The sequence below is a fragment of the Symphodus melops genome (genome assembly GCF_947650265.1).
Source record: "Symphodus melops genome assembly, chromosome: 16".
Classification (NCBI taxonomy): Eukaryota; Metazoa; Chordata; class Actinopteri; order Labriformes; family Labridae; genus Symphodus; species Symphodus melops.
The window spans coordinates 8,587,299-8,610,095 of record NC_136706.1 but is presented as its reverse complement, the minus strand read 5'-3'; the positions used below and the strand labels follow the sequence as shown (position 1 = coordinate 8,610,095).

Sequence of the window (22,797 nt, the reverse complement as noted above, 5' to 3'; positions counted from 1 at the left end):
CTTAACCCAAAGCACAGGGTGCAGAAAAATTATATATTTTTTCCTCCTCCATTGCATGTATTCAGAGGCGTAGAGACGTCCAACAAAGGTCCCTATATGGGGCTGCACATACAAAGTTGTGATTTAAGAGGAAACTTCTCAGACAATCACATTCCTCACAATTCTATTTTGACTATTCCAATTATTGACACATATTGGGTAAATGTAGTACTTCTCCCAGTTTCTACTTAAAGGTTCTTTTGTTTTATTTTTTTAATTACATCTTGGTTCTATTTTTGCAGTGACCAGTGTGAAGGACCCTATTGTATCCCTTACGATTATTTTTTTTTCTCCTTTTTGTTTTGTTTTTTCCGTCCGCCTCTTTGCCGCCATTTTTCACTGCCTGAACATGAATGAAAACATCAGGTCTGGCGAAAAATTTGATATTTTAGTAGTTTCGTCATAAAATTCGCAAGATGGCTCAGTGGCGCCCCCTTGCAATTTTCAAAAGGGCCTCCCCATAGAGGTTTTTTCGTCCTACGTGCATGAAATCTTTTATGCACATAGCATGTGCAAGCATGTGAGATCTCACATAAAATCCTCTTACACTCATAGTCAAAAACAAACAGGAAGTCCGCCATATTTTTTTTGAGTGGTTCAAATTCACATTTCACAGGTTAGCTATTTAAACGAACTCCAACAAAAGCATTTATCCGATTGACACAAAGTCAGTGTCTGTGTGTTCATGACGTTGAAGATCTCCTGTTGTTTCATCAAACTGCGTGGTCATATGGACGCGTTGCTTGTCGCAAAAAGGAAGTAGTTTGTTAAGGGGCTTAATATAGGCGTCAAACATCACACATATGATCCCAGTAGAGAAATTAAACTTGTCATGTGGGTAGAGAAAGTGGGCGTGGCTAAATGACTCAGTGGCGCCCCCTTGAATTTTTTTTCATAGGTTACCTATTTGAACGAACTCCAACAAAAGTGTTTATCCGATCATCGTAAACTCAGTGTCAGTGTATTCTAGACATGTTGAAGATCTCCCGTTGTGCTCTGCATATTATTTTATTACACGGTGTGGCCACAGCGTAACGTCAAACTTTGACTTTTACACAAATCACACTGTAAGGCCTGCTTCTTGGCCACGTGTCGCGGCTGCACTCCTGCGGTCGCACTCCCGCGGTCGCACTCTCGCGGTCACAACACAAGCACACCATGCACAGGGTGCTTCGGGGCCTTCGCCACCACTTGCGGTTTTAAATTTCCTTTGTATTGCTTTACTTTTTTTTTTAATCTCTTTACTTTCTTTCTCAAGCACAACAACGGGGAAAACAATTTTGGAATTTAGATTTGATTTTTCAATGAATGGCAACTCATTACACCCTCGCACACAGCTGCAGATAGTTTCTCAACACCAATCACAAAGATCACACCGAGTTCTTCCCTTCTCTGTGGGTCTCTGTTGTCCTGTGACTCTGCCTTTGTTGCTTCCTCTGTCAACTGTGAAGTGTGCCAGAGCAATCACACTGGTCAAACGAACTGGACTTAAAGGGTTAAGTGTGCTTGGGCACAGTACAGATTGCCAGTGTGATCGCGCCTCAGTGCATATTGCATTAGCCTGGCCTCTGCTGCTGGTCTTCTCTTTGAGACCCTCCGCAACTAATAATGTGTCCTGTGGGTAGAATATGCTCATAGCAGCCTTACCAGCTCTGCCACTGGGTTGTCCCTTTTCGAGTGTACCCAAGAGTTCCAACCTCTGTTGTTTACTGTCCAACAGAATGAGGTTTCCTGTCCTTCAGGTAAGGCATTCATTCGCCATTGTCATTGGACCTGATTTCAAGCCTCCTCAGCCATAAAGAACGGTATTCAAGGACTGCCATTCACCACTGCACTGTGGCTTCCAACTACCAAGAAGGCCAGAAAGTGTTATCCACCTGGGATTTACCTTTGCAGTAGGAAGAAAAAGCTCACACCAAGGTTCATTGGGCCATTCGACATTGAGAAGATTGTCAATACATCATCAGAGAAGCTCAAGTTGCCTAAGTCCATGCGGATTCACCCGACATTCCCTGTTTCTAAAGTCAAGCCTGTTCGTGAGAGTCCATTCGTTCCTGCTGCTCTTCCTATTCCACCACCCTGAATCACTGATGGAGGTCCAGCTTTCACTGTCCGTCGGCTACTTCGCTCATCCTTCAGAGGAATGGGTATGCAGTATTTTGTTGAATGGGAATGGGTTCTTGGTTTCCTGCTTGTCTTATCCTTGATGTCCGGCTCATTAAGGATTTAAACCGCTTCCATCCTGACCACCATTCAAGACCTCAGCTTCAACCAGAGACTCAGTTCTACAGACTTTGTCCCTCTTTATGTTTGGGATGTCAGCTGGCGATGTTAACAAATAGCATTGTTCAACTGACGGAGACAGCAGATTGCCCAAGGTTGATGAACAGGATGATGACTATGGACATCTTGGAGGAGTATTGCAAAGCCTGTGTTCCTTCCTCCATCTCTTCCTCTGTCAGCTGCTACCTCAGCCCCTTACTGAACTTTTATGTGTATGTGTGTGTGTTTCTCTCATACCACACTCTCCTGTCGCCGTTTTTGGACCGCTCTGCTCAAGATTCCAGATCATTATTCTTTGTGCTCATCTGTGGATTTGAATAGTTTTCTCTCTTTCTGTGTCCTGCATTGACTTCAACATATAGTAAAAGACTATTCCTTAAAATCCTTGTGCGTATGTGTGCTGTTGGATCCAGGTACATTAATTATCCCTAGAGTAGACATTTTAAATCATTTCAATCCCTTAAGTCTAAACCTAAAGACCAACACTGACATGAGTGGGTTTTTTTCCTTGACTGAATTTCATGAATATTTAAATGCAAACATGAATTTAAAATGTACATTTAACTGAAAACCGTGAATTCTCTGATTTTTGTGATATTTAGAGCTGATTTAATTGATCAAAGGATGCATCCAAAGACAAACAAACACACACCCACCACACCTGCCCAAATACAAACACCCAACATTTGCCACAGCTGATTTGTAAAGATCAGAATCAATGAATAAGAAAGATTTTATTTTTTATTCATACTGGGAATCACGCAGCTTGTCTCTGCTCCAGACCACAAGCCGTTCTCCAGGCATACGCGCTCTGCTGATCCTTTGAGAGCGTAGCCTTCATCGCAGGAAAACTGCACCTTTGCTCCTTCTACGTATGTGGTCCCCTCCTTCTTACCATTCTCTGGTGGCCTCAGCCATCCACAGGAAATAACTGCATGGGATAACCAACATTAACATTGTAAAGCCAAGAAAAACCTTATTTTTTTATTTTATAGGGAAAAAAAACATTTTTATAGACTCACCTTGCTTTAGATCCTGAACTAGAGAAAGGTGACTTTGGAAAGATACTCTGGTAGCATTTCCCATGCTTGGACTACGGCCAACCAGGATATCATACCTAAAAATCAGATAATACCATGAGCTAAATTAGCTGTATCTGTCATGGTTTGGTTTTGTCTCTGTGTTTCTTCTTGTTTTAGTTTTCGTTCTGTCCTTAGTGTTATTTGTTTCCTAGTGTGGATTGTTTCCCTTGTGTGCTTTAATGTTTCATAGTCTTGTGTTTACTTTAGTCTTCAGTGTGTTTCCCTGTGTCCTCCTATGTTGCCTGTTAGTTTATTTCCAGTCTTGTGTTTTAAGTCTAGTCTTTAGTGTTTCCTGTTTTATTTTGTAGATCTGGTTTTGGTGGTGGTGTCAGTGTTGGGTTTTACTTTGTACTTGTCCTCAGTGTTCTGGTCTTGTGTTCTTTGTTCCTTGTGTTTCCCACCTTTGTGATTACCCTGATGTTCCTCACCTGTCTCGTTAGTCTCACCTGCATCTGATTACCCCTTGTCTATTTAGTCTCTGTGTTTGCCTCAGTTTCTTGTCGGTTCATTGTCATTGTCTTGTCGGATGTCGGTTGTCGGGGCCTGTTGTTTCCTCTCCCTGCTCCGTGTTTCTCCTCGTTGTGGTTTTTGGGTTTTGGTTTTTCTAAGTAAGTTTTTGTTTTGCCTTTTTGTTAAAATAAATGAAGTTTATTCTGCACTTGGGTCCTCCTCTCCTGTTTCCTACCCGGAACGTGACAGTATCACTATTTATATAATGTCAATAATTTGTATTTAAAGAAAAAAGACTTAAACTATCTCAAAGACATTAAAATGTTCTTTAAAATTTCAAGACAAAAATGAAACTTCATTCTATGTTAAATTGAAGCCCAGTTTTAACACCGAAAAAAAATAATCACAGTTTTTTCAAGGGCAAAACAGCACTGCTAATGATTAACAGACTAAACTAAATGTACAACTGATTTTTAGAAACCGAAATGTTTCATAAAATATAATGTTTAAAAGCAAAATACAAGTTTTTCTTGTCATACCTGCAGAACTGTGAGCCCTCTCCAGAGCAGATCTCTGATGCCTGATTGGCTAAAGGATCATCTGGACTATCAGGGACAGAAAACACTGGAAGAAAACTCAGGTCATGTCTCGGACCATAGCAGTATTCCTCCAAAAGATATTTAGAGTCATATGTGAACAAAGCAGACTTGTTGAAGACAGCCCCTGTAAGATGAACAAGAAAGAAACACAGCTATCAGCACAAACCATTGTCTCCAAGAACTATGTTTATCCCCCCACAGAAGAGAAACATGAAGGGGACATGCCCCAAAGCAGGATGAAGTATGTCAATGAAATAATTGTATAAGAACACAATTCTGTTATAATGTAGTTTCAGTCCACAACTGTTGTGTATGTCACCAAACTTGATGTCTTTTTCACAACACTAACTGAAGGTGTTTGTTTGGTAAATATTACAGCTCATAAATTAAGTTCACCACTGACACAAACATGAGAGCATTCTGCTTCATGAACTCTTTCTTACAGCTTGCTCCAAAGCTGAACAGCTCCTCGGGATTGCTGTGGTTCCGCACAAGTTGCCCGTTGCTGAGTGCGAGGTCATCCATCGGGTCGCTGTTCATCCGGCCCAACAATCCTTCAGTGGAGTTTCTGAACTCCTCGGGCAGGAGCACAGTGGTCGTCATGATTCCCTCTCTCAGTCGCACTTCCACCCCAGCTCCAGAGGAAAACATCACAGTCACGTTTGTTGAAACGGGGGAAAAGACAAACACACCTGAAAAGGTGATTGGAGTCAGAACAAAATGTGGTATGGTAGATTAATCAACAATAAAACTTCATTTGGGAATGTTCCTATTCTTAATCAGCTTCATTTTGTCATTACATTTAGTTTTTTTTCACTCATCAGGAGATTTGTTAAACATCTGGGAATACATCATTTATTGGGATTATACAACAGAAAATGTATTTTTTCATATATTATGGTTTTTAGCCATTACAGGAACACTGACTCTAACTCAATAACCTACCAACATTATTAATACACCTGACAAAGTGACTAATCCTGATTGAATGAAATGTAAGAGGGCTGTATTTTCACAATGCTGTCATAAATCACTCAGATATCTGTATGTCCTGTCATAACTGTCAATAAACTGATACAACATGTCATATCATGTTACAGGTTTTCCCACTCTGTACATTTCTTCTGAGTCACAAATTCAAAGGTTGAATGCAAAGACAAAATGACAAAGCCATAAACCTGCATTCCTGTTATTACTATAAATTGGGTGAGGTAAACGAGGTAAAATCCATTTTCTACATTTTATTTTAAGCAGTGAGGTAAATCATCGTCTCACCGTGCAGGTCCATCCAGCTCTGCTCAGTAAACGAGAGGGTTTTCTGATTCTGCAACACTTCCAGGCCTGTGTGGCCGCTGACCAGCCGCACCTCGATCACATCAGAGTCTGCTTCTTGCATGGCCACAGATGTCAACTTTGTCGCTTTAATAGAAGTTCCTAAAAGTGAGAGAACCAGACCAGTGTGATGGGATGCAGCTGTTCATTTGGAGATTGGGAATTACATGAAAATGTATTTTTATACTTGACCAGGGCCATGTCCAGAATTTATGACGAGAGGTTTCCAAATTAGTGGGGTTTGTTGGCACATTTTATGAAACCATTTGCTGCCCCAAATAACCAAATCTATATTTCTATTATTCAAAATATAACACCAACATTCATGCTCAATTCTTAAAAGATTTACAAAAAGGTGTATCTCCTAAAAGCATCACACAATGCTCTTCATCAAAATGCCACAAAACTATTAGCTGACTGTAGCAACACAAGCAAATAAGTCCCACCTTAATTAATAAAGGATAAAGAGGAGATAGCGTAGTGTAGGTGGTGGACACATTCTTCAAGCGGCTCGCCTCAAGTGACTCACCGTTCACTGGCTCCGTTCTGCCTTGGATTGTCAGCTGTTTCTTAACTGAGGACATCAAAGTATACTCCCCTTTGCCGTTGAAGGAGTAGCTGACACCACTGAATGTTACAAAGTGGGGATCTCCAAACACCACAGCTGGTATTAAAACACAAAATTAGGACTTGACACAAATGCTAATCTTTTAAAAACATAAACCTTGACTTAGTGATTTCCTCACCTGAGCTGGGTGCCCTGTAGTGCCTGCAGTCACTTGACGGCCGCTTTTTGAAGTAGTAGGAACAGTTGTCAGACCAGAGGCAGCAGTAGTAGAAGCTGAGCACGTCGTTCACCCAGTGGGACTCACCAGGAACTCGAGGTGGCCTCTTGAATGGAGGAGAACCCCAGTCGTGAGCTCGGTCTGGAGAACTGCCCCCATTTGAGTCGAATGTCAGGACCTGAGCACCAGTGCTGTCATAGCAGCACTGCTGTCCTGATGCGTATGTGGGGCTGTTAATAGATAATTAAAAGACATTAGCAATTAGCTTGAACAGTGTTGTAGCCAGCAGAAGTTTTTTGAGTAATAGTAGGTTTTAGCTGGTAATCTATCTATCTATCTATCTATCTATCTATCTATCTATCTATCTATCTATCTATCTATCTATCTATCTATCTATCTATCTATCTATCTATCTATCTATCTATCTATCTATCTATCTATCTATCTATCTATCTATCTATCTATCTATCTAAAGCAAACAATACCATCATTAACAAGTTCACAAAGTGAGAACAAAGGGGGTGAAAGTTCTTAAGCTGATGCCTTCTTCTTATCTGGAAAGTGGGAGTAATACAGATGTGACCCTGCTGAATCTCTTTAGGGTTTGAAAATGTGGACCCATCTTTAAGGTCAGTTTTTGGAGCTTTTGGACAAATATTAACTGTTAAGTACAACACTTTTTTTTGCAAATGCTACAACAGTAATCAAGCACAATGAAGAATAGCAGCAGATACTGTTAAAAGGAGCTTTAAAATAAACCTTACTCTCCTAATATGTTTGACCAAAACCATAAATGCTATGAAAAATACATGGGGGATTATCACGTTTTCACCTAACCTGAGGTCAAAGAGGACAAGACTCACCTGGCGTGTATCGCCCTCACACAGTGAGCGCTGCCAGGATGGTAGGTGCACACACTCCCTGTCTCTATATCACAGCCGTAATCAGGCTGCATAGAAAAACACAGTGTGTGAGCAGGCAGCTAAATGGGCCTTTCACAATGGTTGTTTATAATCTTGGGCTGTTTTTGTTGGAATACTAAAAGCAAGTAAACAAGACAGTGCTGATAACTTTTAGAGCTCATGATTATACAATGACTTCCTCACAACCTTTCAGATATGAAACTAGCTAATCCTAAGTACTCAGGACTTATTTTAGACACACAAAAAAGTGTATTTGTTACATTTCTGAAAACCAAAACACTATTTGTAATGCTAAGCGGCTCTGTTGAGCAGTTATAAATAAAATGAATGAATAAAATAAAACTTTCCGCAACCATCAGGTTTAAAATGACCAAGATTCGTAAAAATACTGACGCTGGTATCTGTTCAGCTTGCAATTAAAGTATGTGATTGGAAATACTTTATTTCTTTATTCTTATGACTCTGAGCTGATTTCTTTTTGTCTCGTTTTCAGTTCAACACTTTAATCCTGAGGCCTGCCAAAACCACCACAAACGTGTCATTTAGCTGATTGTAGATACATTTTCCAAACTCGAATGCAATTTCTCTTGAGTTTATTTCCTTAATTACAGAGATAATGATTCATGCAAAAATAAAGTGAAGATTGTTTAAGTTACAGCTCTAGTTGTCTGTGTATTATTAGTTCATTCCCAGGGTTATCAACACTTACAAAAAACCTCCCTGTGTCGGCTCTGGCTTGAGCCAGAGTGCAGGGGCAGTCGATGATGTCATTGAGGAAGTTCGGCAGCTGATCTTCCAGTTTGTCCCATGCTAAACATTTGTCCAAAGCCCAAACTGTGGAGTTCTGCCTGAACTTCTCCTCCAGATGCCAGGCGAGAGCGTGCTCCTCAGTCCATGCAGCCTGTACATTCCTAAAACAAAAACATACAATTTAACTGTTCTTTGTGTGCTTGCGATTCTCTTTTTTTAATACAAACCTTTAACATGATGATCTTTAAAGGATTTTGATCAGTGTGAATGCATTATAAATTAGCCAGAATAATACTTTTCATTACACATCTCTATAATGTTGCTGGTGTTGGTACATACCACATGCCATCCATGTAGCTGCTGGGGTTGACACGTACAGAACCTAGCTCCCAACTTGAAAAGCCATTTTCTGCTGGTTTGGGCAGAAAGCTAAAGGATCCATTGTTGGTCTGATTCTTAGCAAGTGAGTACAGATATGCCCACTCACCCTGTATAAGGGTGTCTGTATAAGGTTTTCCTACCATAAAAAAAATACATATTAAAAACATTTTACACATTATACACAAAGATGGACATCTTGATACTTTGATTCATGTCCCATCTGTTAATATGGAGGAGGCGGGACTTGTGACTTATACTAATCATGTGGAGAGATATCATATTGTCTCTGGGTACTCACCTGTCTCTCTGTACCCCCACAGCTCTATATTCACCGCCTCGGCTCTGACCAACGAGGTATTCCATGTCATCTCCAGAATGCCTCCAACACCAGGAGTACCATAGTACTGCCATTTAGTTGAGTTGACCAGAGTCGCCTTAAACTTATCATCTAACTTCCCTATATGAACTGTAGCAACATAGAACAATCAATTAAATGGACATTTTATCTAATTTTGAAGCCAAACAAGAAATACAGTTTTAAAAGAACGTCAAAGTTCTTGCTTGTCAAAAAACTATGGCATTGATCGTACCTGAGAGCCAGGATCCGTCTCTGCTAAATGTGGTGCCGTTATCAGAGGAGACTTGAAAAGGAACCCATCCGGTCTCGAATAACAATGGGGAGATACAATGACCTCTACCACTTTCATCCACATAACCCACAGTGTCTGTGTTATTATTGAACCTGCCAATTTAAAAGGATGGTCAGTAAGTGTTTGTACTGCAACTGTTTTGTTACATTCAAATCTGAAAGCCAGTTTTCTTTAACTGCATCTTATTATTGCAAATAATAAATGGACTTGACCTTATATTGTGCTTTCTAGTCTGCTGAAACCGTTTTTACATTACATGTCACTCCTCACCTTACCCTTTCACACACTGATGGCAGTGGTAGCTGTGTATTATCCATCAGAAGAATCTAATTTATTCATACACAACCACTGAAGCAGCGGGAGCGATGCGAGGTTAAGTGCCTTGCCCAAGGACACATCTGCTATGTTACTCAGCTGGGGATCGAACCCTCAACCTTTCAGTTGAGAGACGACAACTCTACCAACTGAGTTGGTTGGATTCCGCCCCATTTTCTTTAAAGTGTTTCTCATTGGAATGTCAGCAGTTCCGATGAGGATCAAGACAAGGTATAGGCATGGTAAGGTATTATTAGAACAGTTTAGAGAACATGCCAATAATGCTAAATAAATAAATAAAAAAACAGCATTCTTACCTGCACACAATGTGGGAAGTCTTATTGAAACTTGCTTCTAGTATCATGAAATCAATCCCACCCAGAATTGACCCAGAGTATGGAAGGATATCTACACAGTACTCTTTATAGTCCGTACAGCAGGTTCCCAGAGATGTGCATGTTGAAGAACATGAGCATGAGGAAAATGTTTCCCCACATCCACGTTCACATGACTGTCCTGTTCAAAACAGAAATGTTGCGTTTACTGTCCTGTTCAATAACAAAGAGTATTTAAAGTTAACACAGAAATAGTGTTGATTTACTCATTGAACTCAGAGTAACAAAGCAAACAACTTCAATTGACATTTTTTTAGTTTAGAAGTTTCTGTAAACGTACCTGATGTCCTGCAGATACATAGAACCAGAGCGACAAATAAGACTGCAGTCAATCTTTCCATCTTCACAGGTTTTTCTCTGGACCTGTAATAAGGACCTGATTTTTCTCCCAGCTTTATGTTCTCTGTGTTTGAACTTTGGCCCTTCAACCACTGTCGAACCTCTGTTTAATTATCAACCAAAGGTCAGTATAATGACATTTCAATAAACTTACATCTGGTCATGTCAGCCAATTCGACATACAGTATGAGTATCAATCATGTCCAACTGATATTGATTCCTTTTTGTAGAGGAGTTTAGCAAGGGTAGGGGTTGGATCTAGGAGATGTTTCTGCATCAGGTCATCTGAGGATTCAGCTATGCCCTCCTGCAGGTACACTAGGTTGCCCGAACTGGATGGGTTGCTTGACCTTATTTCTTTTGCAACACTGCCATCGCTTCTGCTGTTAATGAACAAATACTCAGCTGTTTTTGTTTTGTTTTCAATTGTTTTCCTTCTGCTTCTACTTATTGTCCTCTGTCTTTGAATAGCCTTATTATCCATATTACAACAGCTACTGCAAATATTCTTCCACCTGCTGTTCTGCATTTCTTAGTCTGTACTTTTTTTCCCCTTGTTGGTGGTCCGGCTGGCTCCTGACTCCTTGTCGGTGGTTCTGCTGGCTCTTGGATTCTTGTCGGTCACCTAACCGTTCGCCTGAATTGAATCCAGCAGTCGGTCAGCCACCTGGCCGCCCCCCAGAACTGGTCCCCGTGGTTAATCAGCCACCTGAACTATCCCCCGCGTTTGCTCGGCCTTCCAGCCGCCCACCTGAACAATCCCTGGTGTTTGCTCAGCCTCCCGGGCGCCCATCTGAACTATCCCCTGCATCTGGTCTGCCTCCAGGCCTCCTACCTGAACTTTCTCCCGTGTTTGGTTGTCCTCCTGAACTGTCTTTTGGCCTTTTGCCTGAAGTTACAGAGACTAGTGTTATAATATCTGCGTGTTGGTGCTCTGCAGCTTCTTAAACACAGTCATAAGTTGTTTGTTCTTCAGGAGGGACAATATGCGTTGCAATTGTTAATTCTGGTGCAGAAAGTATTACTTCATATTCTGTCCATCTAGCCTGTGTAAGAACGAACCCTGGACTTTGCAACAGCACATGAATATCGTGGGATGTGTACAGAATGACTGGATGACCCATGATCCCAGAGGAGGCTTTTTTGAAAAGCGAACACTGCTGCCAATCCCTGGTAAAAAGGTGACTGTTTTTTTTCATGGAGAATCTTGTATAAAACTGCACAGGCAGTCGGTTTGTTCATGTTCTTGATAGGTAAAAACAAATCAATATTGAGAATCTGGGTTAATGGTATGCTGAAGAAAGCTGAGCATAGATATAAAACTGTGTACCGAGCTGCATAGGGTGGAATGTTGTACAAAAGTCTGTAAACCCGGAACTATAAATGTCTCTGTATCAACAAAGGTGCTAACAAGAAATGATAAGATAAGAAAACACTTTATTGTAAGTTAAATTTATCTTGTATTTACAAACTCAGAAATCTTCGCATACCAGTCAGATCACATCATACTCAAAAGATAGAAAGTAAAAATAGCAGCAGTTACATTAAAAATAACAGCCCAGCAGTGACATAGATATATACCAAATTTTTTGGAGAGTCCATAATATGAAGCTCTCACAGTCCACGTGCAGCCAGAGTCAGGTACATTAATGATCGGAAATGTGTGGGCTGCCTCCGCTCTACTGTTTGTTCAGCAGTGTTATGGAGTGAGGAATGAAAGAGTGTTTGTACTTGTTCCTCTTACAGTTTGGCACCCTAATGCGCCACCCAGAGGGCAGGAGCTTATACCCCTCATGTAGGAATTGTCACAAGGAATGAGTGCTCAATACTGTGCGAGGCACCATCTTTGAGCAGATACCCAGGAGTCTTAAGCCTTGTTCACACTGCACCTCCAAATCAGATATTTAGCACATATAGTTTGTAAGTAGTTTGTTTTTCTGGACACAAAATGCCACATGAGATCAAATTTTTCCAAGTCTGATTCAAACCACATACACAGGTGGTTTCGACTGCAATTCAAATCAGATTCCTACAGATGCGACTCAATCTGAACGTCTCGGTCACTTTATTGTGTCTTCTGCGTCACTAACAACGCAACCTCATTTTCTGTCCCCAAATGATCCCCTCAAAAAATAAATCCTCTGCTGGACCTTGTTACAGAGGTAATCCACATGGCTTGTCCAGAAAAGAGCACTGTCTACATACACTTCCAGATATTTAAAAGATAAACACTGTTTATATGTCTATTGTAAATGGTGACTGGACGTGGTGCAACCTCTGTGTTACCAACAATAACCACCCGTTTTGATGGAATTTAATAATATGAGGGCATTTTGAGCAACATGTGCGGTATATTGAATGCGGATGAGAAATCAATAAATATATTCTATCATACGGTTTGTTTTTTTGGGTGTCAAGGTGCTTTGAGAAAAGGCGCATGAGGGTAACTACAGCATCTTTAGTGCTGCGCTTGCGCTTGTAGGCAGACTGTAGGAGTCCAAGCTGTCCTCTACAGAAAGAGAGACCATGTCAGTGATGTTTTTTTGTCATACCTTTATCAAATCCGAGGTTAAAGCTACTGGCCAGAAGTCATTAAGCTTTCTATGGCCTTTTGCCCTTACTTCAGGCCACCCCCTGAACTGATCCCTGTATTAGGTCTGTCCCCTGGCCACCCTCCTGAACTATGTGCCCTGCCTCCAGGGTGTCTGCCTAAAGGTCTGTCATATCAAATTTAATCTGGAATTAAATGGAATCGGGACCATGTGAATCGGGATCGAATCAACTTAAACAATCAGTGGTACTACCCAGTCCTTTTATTCAATTTGATCTGGGTTCTTTTTGGAATATTTTTTTTAATTCACATGTTCTTTTAGGGTTTAGTCTGAATCCATACTTCCAAAGTAAGCCAAAGATTATTTCAAGCTTTACTCCCGGGTTTAAAATGTAATTTAAAATCTGCAGATGTCAACTTTGTTCAGAGCTAGCAAGTAAGGTGTTGAATTATCTTTATTTCTATCAAAAATAGCCTGTTTAATATAGGTTATTAGAAAGGCGCTATATAAAACAAATGTTTTATTAATTTTTCAAACACTTTATGTCTTTTTTTCTTTCAGCAAAGACTAATACAACTTACATTTGACAAAATGCTGAAAATACACAGTGCAGAGTTCAGTTTATTTCACTTTTTAGTTACAAATATTTCATCAAAAAAGCTGAATTAGCTGAATCAGTACATTTGTTTGGCATGAATAATAGTGGAGTGTTAAAACAGCAACAGGTGGCATCATTAAGGTTTTTTACCTTTAAATTAAGGTAAACCATGTTAATGTTAGTGAACTAAAAGGTGCCTTTGTATTTAAGCCTGGTGGGTATGATCACAAGTGAAGAAGACTTTTCTGCCATGTAAGAGATGGTGTGTATACTTCTGCTCTATATGTTTTGGTTTGATTCATGGCTATGCTTTTAAAGGCACAACAAGGTAAACATCTCTTTTGTATCGTTTTGTGTCTTGTACTCTGGTAGCATTTTCACCTAAAAGCATGTCATGAACTCTTTCATTTGTTTAACAAATTTGAAATGATTGTTTGCAATAATAAGTTATAATAATGAGAACATCTTTTAACTTATTTAGCAGGTTAAATGAAAATGTACACAGAGCAAGGCTTTCATTTAGAAGGCCTGAACTTTCTCCGCTTCCATCGATCTTTTACTTTTTCTGTAAAACAAAAAATATCATCAGGGTTATAATATATTCCAAAACATCTGTCAATTTTCTTTTTCTGAATTAAGTCATTTCAAAAAGAGATACACATCAACACTCACCTTTTCTGTTTTTTGGAGTAGAGTACCAAAGTTGTTATGATGACAATCAGTGCAAGGGCCCCTATGACTGAACCAGCTACGATTCCTGCAATATTACCTGAAAAATAATACATATATTTTGTTCTTAAGATAAAGCAGATTTGCAGTGCATTTTTATTTTCATTTCTTTTGTTTCTTAGTCCACTGCATACATTATATTCAGACAGGGAGAGACCTACAACAAAGGTTCGCGTCTGAATGTTCAATAAGCATGGATAGAGGTTACTGTACATTTATAATACACACAAAATTGTGATTCAAGAGGAACATTTTAGGTGATCATATCTAACTATGTACTGTTCCAATTATTTACACATATTGGATGAATGTAGTACTCCTGGTCCCATGTTTGCTGGATTTGTTTATTTCTTTAGTATTGCTCACCTATTATTTTATGTTTTTGTTTTTTTTCTTTGTTCGAAAGCACAACAAATGGGGAAATACATTTGGAATTTAGATGAGATTTTCCAGTGAATTAAAAAAAAATGTCTCTGAAAAATGCATTTATTGTTTGCTGCCAGCTTATCAGTCTTATCACTAATTGCACCATATAAGGGTTATAATACCCTCATAAAATGTCCTTTCAGTTTTCTCCTATAGAAACACATTTTTCTGCTTGTATCTGTAGGGCTGGAGGAAGTGTTCTTATCGCTCACCTGTTTCTTAGTCTAAATGCACATCTGTGTACATCATCAATGTCTGCAGAAATGCAACAACACTTAAACTTACAGGAAAGCCTTTTTCAATTGTTGTTGAATTTCATAAATATGTAAATGCACACATGAATTTAACATTTACATTGAAGTGAAAAAAGAGAGAGGGCTTTAATTTTTTGTGCACTGTATCATTTTAGAGCTGATTTAATTGATCAAAGGATGCATCCAAAGACAAACAAACACACACCCACCACACCTGCCCAAATACAAACACCCAACATTTGCCACAGCTGATTTGTAAAGATCAGAATCAATGAATAAGAAAGATTTTATTTTTTATTCATACTGGGAGTCCCGCAGCTTGTCTCTGCTCCAGACCACAAGCCGTTCCCCAGGCATACGCGCTCTGCTGATCCTTTGAGAGTGTAGCCTTCATCGCAGGAAAACTGCACCTTTGCTCCTTGTAAGTATGTGGTCCCCTCCTTCTTACCATTCTCTGGTGGCCTCAGCCATCCACAGGAAATAACTGCATGGGATAACCAACATTAACATTGTAAAGCCAAGAAAAACCTTACTTTTTTTATTTAATAGAAAAAAAAAACATTTTTATAGACTCACCTTGCTTTAGATCCTGAACTAGAGAAAGGTGACTTTGGAAAGATACTCTGGTAGCATTTCCCATGCTTGGACTACGGCCAACCAGGATATCATACCTAGAAATCAGATAAGAAACAGTAGCTAATTTAACCGCATCACTATTCACACAATGTCAATAATACGTATTTAAAGACTTTTTTTTTCAAAGGGTCAAGCTTAGAATATTTGCACACCACCTAAATATTTCTGAGACATTACAATTTTCTTTGAAATTTTAAGACAGAAATAACACCTCGTTCTAAAGTCAATTGAATTCCGGTTTCAACACAGATTTCATAAATTATTATTATTATGTTTAAAAGCAAAATACAAGTTTTTCTTGTCATACCTGCAGAACTGTGAGCCCTCTCCAGAGCAGATCTCTGATGCCTGATTGGCTAAAGGATCATCTGGACTATCAGGGACAGAAAACACTGGAAGAAAACTCAGGTCATGTCTCGGACCATAGCAGTATTCCTCCAAAAGATATTTAGAGTCATATGTGAACAAAGCAGACTTGTTGAAGACAGCCCCTGTAAGATGAACAAGAAAGAAACACAGCTATCAGCACAAACCATTGTCTCCAAGAACTATGTTTATCCCCCCACAGAAGAGAAACATGAAGGGGACATGCCCCAAAGCAGGATGAAGTATGTAAATGAAATAATTGTATAAGAACACAATTCTGTTATAATGTAGTTTCAGTCCACAACTGTTGTGTATGTCACCAAACTTGATGTCTTTTTCACAACACTAACTGAAGGTGTTTGTTTGGTAAATATTACAGCTCATAAATTAAGTTCACCACTGACACAAACATGAGAGCATTCTGCTTCATGAACTCTTTCTTACAGCTTGCTCCAAAGCTGAACAGCTCCTCGGGATTGCTGTGGTTCCGCACAAGTTGCCCGTTGCTGAGTGCGAGGTCATCCATCGGGTCGCTGTTCATCCGGCCCAACAATCCTTCAGTGGAGTTTCTGAACTCCTCGGGCAGGAGCACAGTGGTCGTCATGATTCCCTCTCTCAGTCGCACTTCCACCCCAGCTCCAGAGGAAAACATCACGGTCACATTTGTTGAAGCGGGGGAAAAGACAAACACACCTGAAAAGGTGATTGGAGTCAGAACAAAATGTGGTATGGTAGATTAATCAACAATAAAACTTCATTTGGGAATGTTCCTCCTTAACTCAATAACCTACCAAAATTATTAATACACCTGACAAAGTGACTTATCTTGATTGAATGAAACGTAAGATTTCCCACTGTCCCTTTTAATCTTTTCTCAGCTCCTTAATGTTATGAGGGTTTGGAAAAATATGTATGCCTTTAGGGCTGTATTTTCACAATGCTGTCATAAATCACTCAGATATCTGTATGTCCTGTCATAACTGTCAATAAACTGATACAACATGTCATATCATGTTACAGGTTTTCCCACTCTGTACATTTCTTCTGAGTCACAAATAAAAGGTTGAATGCAAAGACAAAATGACAAAGCCATAAACCTGCATTCCTGTTATTACTATAAATTGGGTGAGGTAAACGAGGTAAAATCCATTTTCTACATTTTATTTTAAGCAGTGATGTAAATCATCGTCTCACCGTGCAGGTCCATCCAGCTCTGCTCAGTAAACGAGAGGGTTTTCTGATTCTGCAACACTTCCAGGCCTGTGTGGCCGCTGACCAGCCGCACCTCGATCACATCAGAGTCTGCTTCTTGCATGGCCACAGATGTCAACTTTGTCGCTTTTATAGAAGTTCCTAAAAGTGAGAGAACCAGACCAGTGTGATGGGATGCAGCTGTTCATTTGGAGATTGTGAATTACATGAAAATGTATTTTTATACTTGGCCAGGGCCATGTCCAGAATTTATGACGAGAGGTTTCCAAATTAGTGGGGTTTGTTGGCACATTTTATGAAACCATTTTCTGCCCCAAATCTATATTTCTATTATTCAAAATATAACAATCATGCTCAATTCTTAAAAGATTTACAAAAGGGTGTATCTCCTAAAAGCATCACACAATGCTCTTCATCAAAAAGCCACAAAACTATTAGCTGACTAAGCAAATAAGTCCCACCTTAATTAATAAAGGATAAAGAGGAGATAGCGTAGTGTAGGTGGTGGACACATTCTTCAAGCGGCTCGCCTCAAGTGACTCACCGTTCACTGGCTCCGTTCTGCCTTGGATTGTCAGCTGTTTCTTAACTGAGGACATCAAAGTATACTCCCCTTTGCCGTTGAAGGAGTAGCTGACACCACTGAATGTTACAAAGTGGGGATCTCCAAACACCACAGCTGGTATTAAAACACAAAATTAGAACTTGACACAAATGCTAATCTTTTAAAAACATAAATCTTGACTTAGTGATTTCCTCACCTGACCTGGGCGCCATGTAGCGCCTGCAGTCACTTGACGGCCGGTGTTTGAAGTAGTAGGAACAGTTGTCAGACCAGAGGCAGCAGTAGTAGAAGCTGAGCACGTCGTACACCCAGTGGGACTGACCAGGAACTCGAGGTGGCCTCTTGAATGGAGGAGAACCCCAGTCGTGAGCTCGGTCTGGAGTGCTGCCCCCAATTGAGTCTGACGTGAGGACCTGAGCACCAGTGCTGTCATAGCAGCACTGCTGTCCTGCTGCGTATGTGGGGCTGTTAATAGATAATGAATGCTGAGAATTAGCTTGAACACTGCTACAGCCAACAAATGTTTTTCAATAACAATAATAATGCAGGTTTTAGCTGGTAAGGAAACAGAATGAAATTGACATTGATGGATGCCTCTTTATGAAATACAAAAGCAAACAAAACCATAAGAAACAAGCTTCACTCTGCCGCAGAGTAGATGTCAGACGAGTACATTATCCATACATTGAAGAATTTGCACTTTAACACACATATTTCCATGACATCTATTGATAAGGTGGACTGTTAAAAAGAAAGAAGGCTGACACATTTTCATCAAATTAAAACAGTTTTAGTCAACTGTGTTACTTAAAGCTTTTTATATTGTAGTTGCACAGAATTGGTTTTCTAGATGCCACAATTCAAGAGCGAGGTGATGCAGTTTTATGGAGACATATCAAGCAAATCAAATAAAAATGACTGAAGCAGGATTTATTACCTTAGTACGTTGGTCACCATGATGTCAATAAAACAATATAGATTATTTCTACTAATTACATCACAGACTTGTAAACTCGAACATCATGCACATATCCTGAGGCCACAGGAAAACATTCATTGAGAACCTCACTCTTATCTGGAACGTAGGAGTACAACAGATGTGACCCTGCTGTATCCTAATATGTTTGGCTAATACTATGAACGCTATGAAAATTGTACTTATTGGACAATACTCACCTGGCTTGTATCGCCCTCACACAGTGAACGCTGCCAGGATGGTAGGTGCACACACTCCCTTTCTCTATATCACAGCCGTAATCAGTCTGCATGGAAAAACATAGTGTGTGAGCAGGCAGCGAAATGGGCCTTTCACAGTGGTTGTTTATGATCATGAGCTGGTTTGATTTGATTACTAAAAGCCATTATAAACAAGACAGTCCTGATAACTTTTACAGCTTATGTGAGCTCAGATTTGAAGCTATCTAATTCTAATTACTCAGGACTTATTTTAAATTCATTTAAAGTGATAGACAAACTTTGTTGCGTGAACCAAATCGAAAACAATACGTGAAGTTGTTGAGTCGTTTTGTTGAGCAGTTGAAAATAAAATGCTTTAAACTGAGTCCTTTTCAACACACACACACACACACACACACACACACACACACACACACACACACACACACACACACACACACACACACAGTTACTTTCCGCACACATGAGGTTTAAAACTACATGTAATGACAAAAAACTGATGCTGGTATGTGTTCAGCTTGCAATAAAAGTATGTGATTGGATATACTCTATTACTTTGGGGCGGCAGTAGCTCAGTCCGTAGGGACTTGGGTTGGGAACCGGAGAGTCGATCAAAAATGAAGAAGTTGCCGGAGAGATGCCAGGTCACTTCCTGAGTACTGCACCTTGAGCAAGGAACCAAACCCCAAATACACTCCCTGCATAGCAGCGTGTAGCAGCCCCACGCTGGCATCTCTCCACTAATGCATGTCCACAAGTCTTGTTTGGACATGTGTGTGATTCGGGCCTATGTGTGCAAGAAGCATGTCCCTTAAAATAACTGAGTGTAAAATTCAATTAACCTCAGAGATTGATAAAGTAAAAAAAAAAAAAGATAATAAAAAACTACTTGAAGACCACTAGTGACTCTAAGCTGATAATCAGTGAGCATTAACAGAGGGCTGTGGGCACCAAGCCACCACAAACAAACACATGAGGTCATTAAGTTGATTGTAGATACAACAATTGCTCTTGAGTTTATTTAAGATAACATAAGATTATCCTTTATTCATCTCGCAAACGTTGAAATTGAAAGTGTTACAGCAGCAAATTAGGATAGCAGAAGAAAATCACACAGTGCAAAATTAGATTACATAAAAATATAAAAACGTATAAAAATATGCATTACAACAACCGATAACAGAGCTACTTACCTAATTACAGAGATATTGATTCATGCTTATAGAGAGTTAAGATTGTTTAAGTTACAGCTCTAGTTGTCTGTGTATTATTAGTTCCCAGGGTTATCAACACTTACATGAAACCTCCCTGTGTCGGCTCTGGCTTGAGCCAGAGTGCAGGGGCAGTCGATGATGTCATTGAGGAAGTTCGGCAGCTGATCTTCCAGTTTGTCCCATGCTAAACATTTGTCCAAAGCCCAAACTGTGGAGTTCTGCCTGAACTTCTCCTCCAGATGCCAGGCGAGAGCGTGATCCTCAGTCCATGCAGCCTGTACATTCCTATAGCAAAAACATACAATTTAACCCTTCTTTGTGTGCTCAGTTATCTTGTGATTCTCTTTTTTTAATGCAAACCTTTAACATGATGATCTTTAAAGGATTTTGATCAGTGTGAATGCATTATAAATTAGCCAGAATAATACTTTTCATTACACATCTCTATAATGTTGCTGGTGTTGGTACATACCACATGCCATCCATGTAGCTGCTGGGGCTGACACGTACAGAACCTAGCTCCCAACTTGAAAAGCCATTTTCTGCTGGTTTGGGCAGAAAGCTAAAGGACCCATTGTTGGTCTGATTCTTAGCAAGTGAGTACAGATATGCCCACTCACCCTGCCAGGTGTCTGTATAAGGTTTTCCTACCATAAAAAAATATATATATGTTAAAAACATTTTACAGATTATACACAAAGATGGACATATTCTCTCCACCACCTTCCATTGCACAAAGGTGAAGTCAAAATACTCTTTGCAAAGGGTAAAACAAGGTTTGAGAATATTTTCATTGATGTGTATTTTCATTTGGATACTTTGACTCATGTCCCATCTGTTAATATGGAGGAGGCGGGACTTGTGACTTATACTGTAGCTAATCATGTGGAGAGATATCATATTGTCTCTGGGTACTCACCTGTCTCTCTGTACCCCCACAGCTCTATATTCACCGCCTCGGCTCTGACCAACGAGGTATTCCATGTCATCTCCAGAATGCCTCCAACACCAGGAGTACCATAGTACTGCCATTTAGTTGAGTTGACCAGAGTCGCCTTAAACTTAGCATCTAACTTCCCAGTATGAACTGTAACAAAATAACACAATCAAATAAATCAACATTTTACCTAATTGTGAAAACAAAGAAAAAATACAGTTTTAAAAGAACGTCAAAGTTCTTGCTTGTCCAAAAACTATGGCATTGATCGTACCTGAGAGCCAGGATCCGTCTCTGCTAAATGTGGTGCCGTTATCAGAGGAGACTTGAAAAGGAACCCATCCGGTCTCGAATAACAATGGGGAGATACAATGACCTCTACCACTTTCATCCACATAACCCACAGTGTCTGTGTTATTATTGAACCTGCCAATTTAAAAGAGTGGTCAGTAGTGTTTTTATTGCAACTGTAATTTTTTACATTCAAAACTGAAGGTTTTTTTTTCTCTTTTCTTTATCTGCATCTCATTATTGTTTTAGATGTGTTTCTCTGTGTAATGTCAGCAGATCTAAAGAACATCAAGGACAGTAAAGGTAACACGCATGCTAAGGTATAGCTAGAACAGTTAAAAGAACATGTAAATACTACTTAAAAATAAATTAAAAAAACAGCATTCTTACCTGCACACAATGTGGGAAGTCTTATTGAAACTTGCTTCTAGTATCATGAAATCAATCCCACCCAGAATTGACCCAGAGTATGGAAGGATATCTACACAGTACTCTTTATAGTCCGTACAGCAGGTTCCCAGAGATGTGCATGTTGAAGAACATGAGCATGAGGAAAATGTTTCCCCACATCCACGTTCACATGACTGTCCTGTTCAAAACAGAAATGTTGAGTCTACAGTCCTGTTCAATATCAAAGAGTATTTAAAGTTAACACAGAAATAGTGTTGATTTACTCATTGAACTCAGAGTAACAAAGCAAACAACTTCAATTGACATTTTTTTAGTTTAGAAGTTTCTGTAAACGTACCTGATGTCCTGCAGATACATAGAACCAGAGTAACAAATAAGACTGCTGTCAATCTTTCCATCTTCACAGGTTTTTCTCTGGACCTGTTTTAAGATGTTCTCCCAGCTTTATGTTCTCCACGTTTAAACTTTGGCCCGCCATCCACGGCCCAACCTCTGTTTAATCATCAACTACAGGTCAGTATAATGACATTCCAGGTCTATGCATACTCCCGTTGTTACCTTTGATCCTCTCTCACCTCACAGCTAATCACTATTTGGACAGTTATGATGTGATTAATGGATTTTCCTACTTACTCATATCCTAGATAAGATACAATAAAGAAAAAGAAAAGAAATTATAAAACAGTAGTTGGATAAAACATGCATTACTGTAATGAGGATAAAATATTAAACAGTATATTGCACCCACATACACGTTTTTACACATGTATTGTCAAAGTTTATCACAGCACTGACCTAAGACTGAAAGCAGCATAGGTTAGAGCCTGGTTACAAGTAAGCTTGACAAATGTCTACATTAGCCAACATAAGATATCCTAATAAAACCCAGATATGTTGTATTATAAGTCACCTTATTCTATATAACATAATAATAGTTTCACAACTGTTTTTTTCAGACAATACTAAGGTTAACAAAACCATGTACATAGTTTACGATACCGTGCCCACAGATTGAAAAGTCTAAGGTCACAGATTATCAATAGGCAGGGATAATAAACTTTGCGTACTAATTTACAGGTCATTCTT

At 39.6% G+C, this 22,797-nt stretch overlaps 2 protein-coding genes across 2 annotated transcripts; both read right to left on the bottom strand.

Annotated features, from left to right (window-relative positions):
- Positions 1–2,908: 2,908 nt before the first annotated feature.
- On the bottom strand, positions 2,909–10,380 carry LOC306836602 (sushi domain-containing protein 2-like). The gene is made up of 14 exons (XM_079363778.1): positions 10,265–10,380; positions 9,907–10,105; positions 9,215–9,366; positions 8,923–9,090; positions 8,583–8,760; positions 8,203–8,404; positions 7,434–7,519; positions 6,532–6,800; positions 6,315–6,449; positions 5,729–5,887; positions 4,897–5,145; positions 4,394–4,577; positions 3,345–3,439; positions 2,909–3,253 (listed from the first exon to the last, which is right to left on the bottom strand). The coding sequence occupies exons 1-14, from the start codon at positions 10,323–10,325 to the stop codon at positions 3,057–3,059; spliced, it is 2,334 nt and encodes a 777-aa protein (XP_079219904.1). The 5' UTR covers positions 10,326–10,380; the 3' UTR covers positions 2,909–3,056.
- A 3,098-nt stretch (positions 10,381–13,478) lies between these two features.
- On the bottom strand, positions 13,479–22,109 carry LOC306837236 (sushi domain-containing protein 2-like; the record flags this gene model as incomplete). The annotated part of the gene is made up of 16 exons (XM_079364830.1): positions 13,479–14,038; positions 14,146–14,242; positions 15,187–15,366; positions 15,459–15,553; positions 15,826–16,009; positions 16,329–16,577; positions 17,079–17,237; positions 17,641–17,775; positions 17,858–18,126; positions 18,838–18,923; positions 20,156–20,357; positions 20,545–20,719; positions 20,992–21,159; positions 21,284–21,435; positions 21,691–21,889; positions 22,049–22,109. 16 exons carry the CDS (start codon positions 22,107–22,109, stop codon positions 13,993–13,995), a joined length of 2,457 nt encoding a protein of 818 aa, XP_079220956.1. The 3' UTR covers positions 13,479–13,992.
- Between the last annotated feature and the right edge of the window lie 688 nt (positions 22,110–22,797).

What these genes read in the sequence shown, in the direction of transcription:
- LOC306836602 (XM_079363778.1), bottom strand. Translation starts at nt 10,325, where the DNA reads ATGGAAAGATTGACTGCAGTCTTATTTGTCGCTCTGGTTCTATGTATC. An exon ending in CAGAACGGAGCCAGTGAACG is followed by an intron (nt 5,888 to 6,314) that starts GTGAGTCACTTG and finishes TCTCACTTTTAG; the next exon opens with GAACTTCTATTAAAGCGACA. An exon ending in AGTTCAGGATCTAAAGCAAG is followed by an intron (nt 3,254 to 3,344) that starts GTGAGTCTATAA and finishes TATCCCATGCAG; the next exon opens with TTATTTCCTGTGGATGGCTG.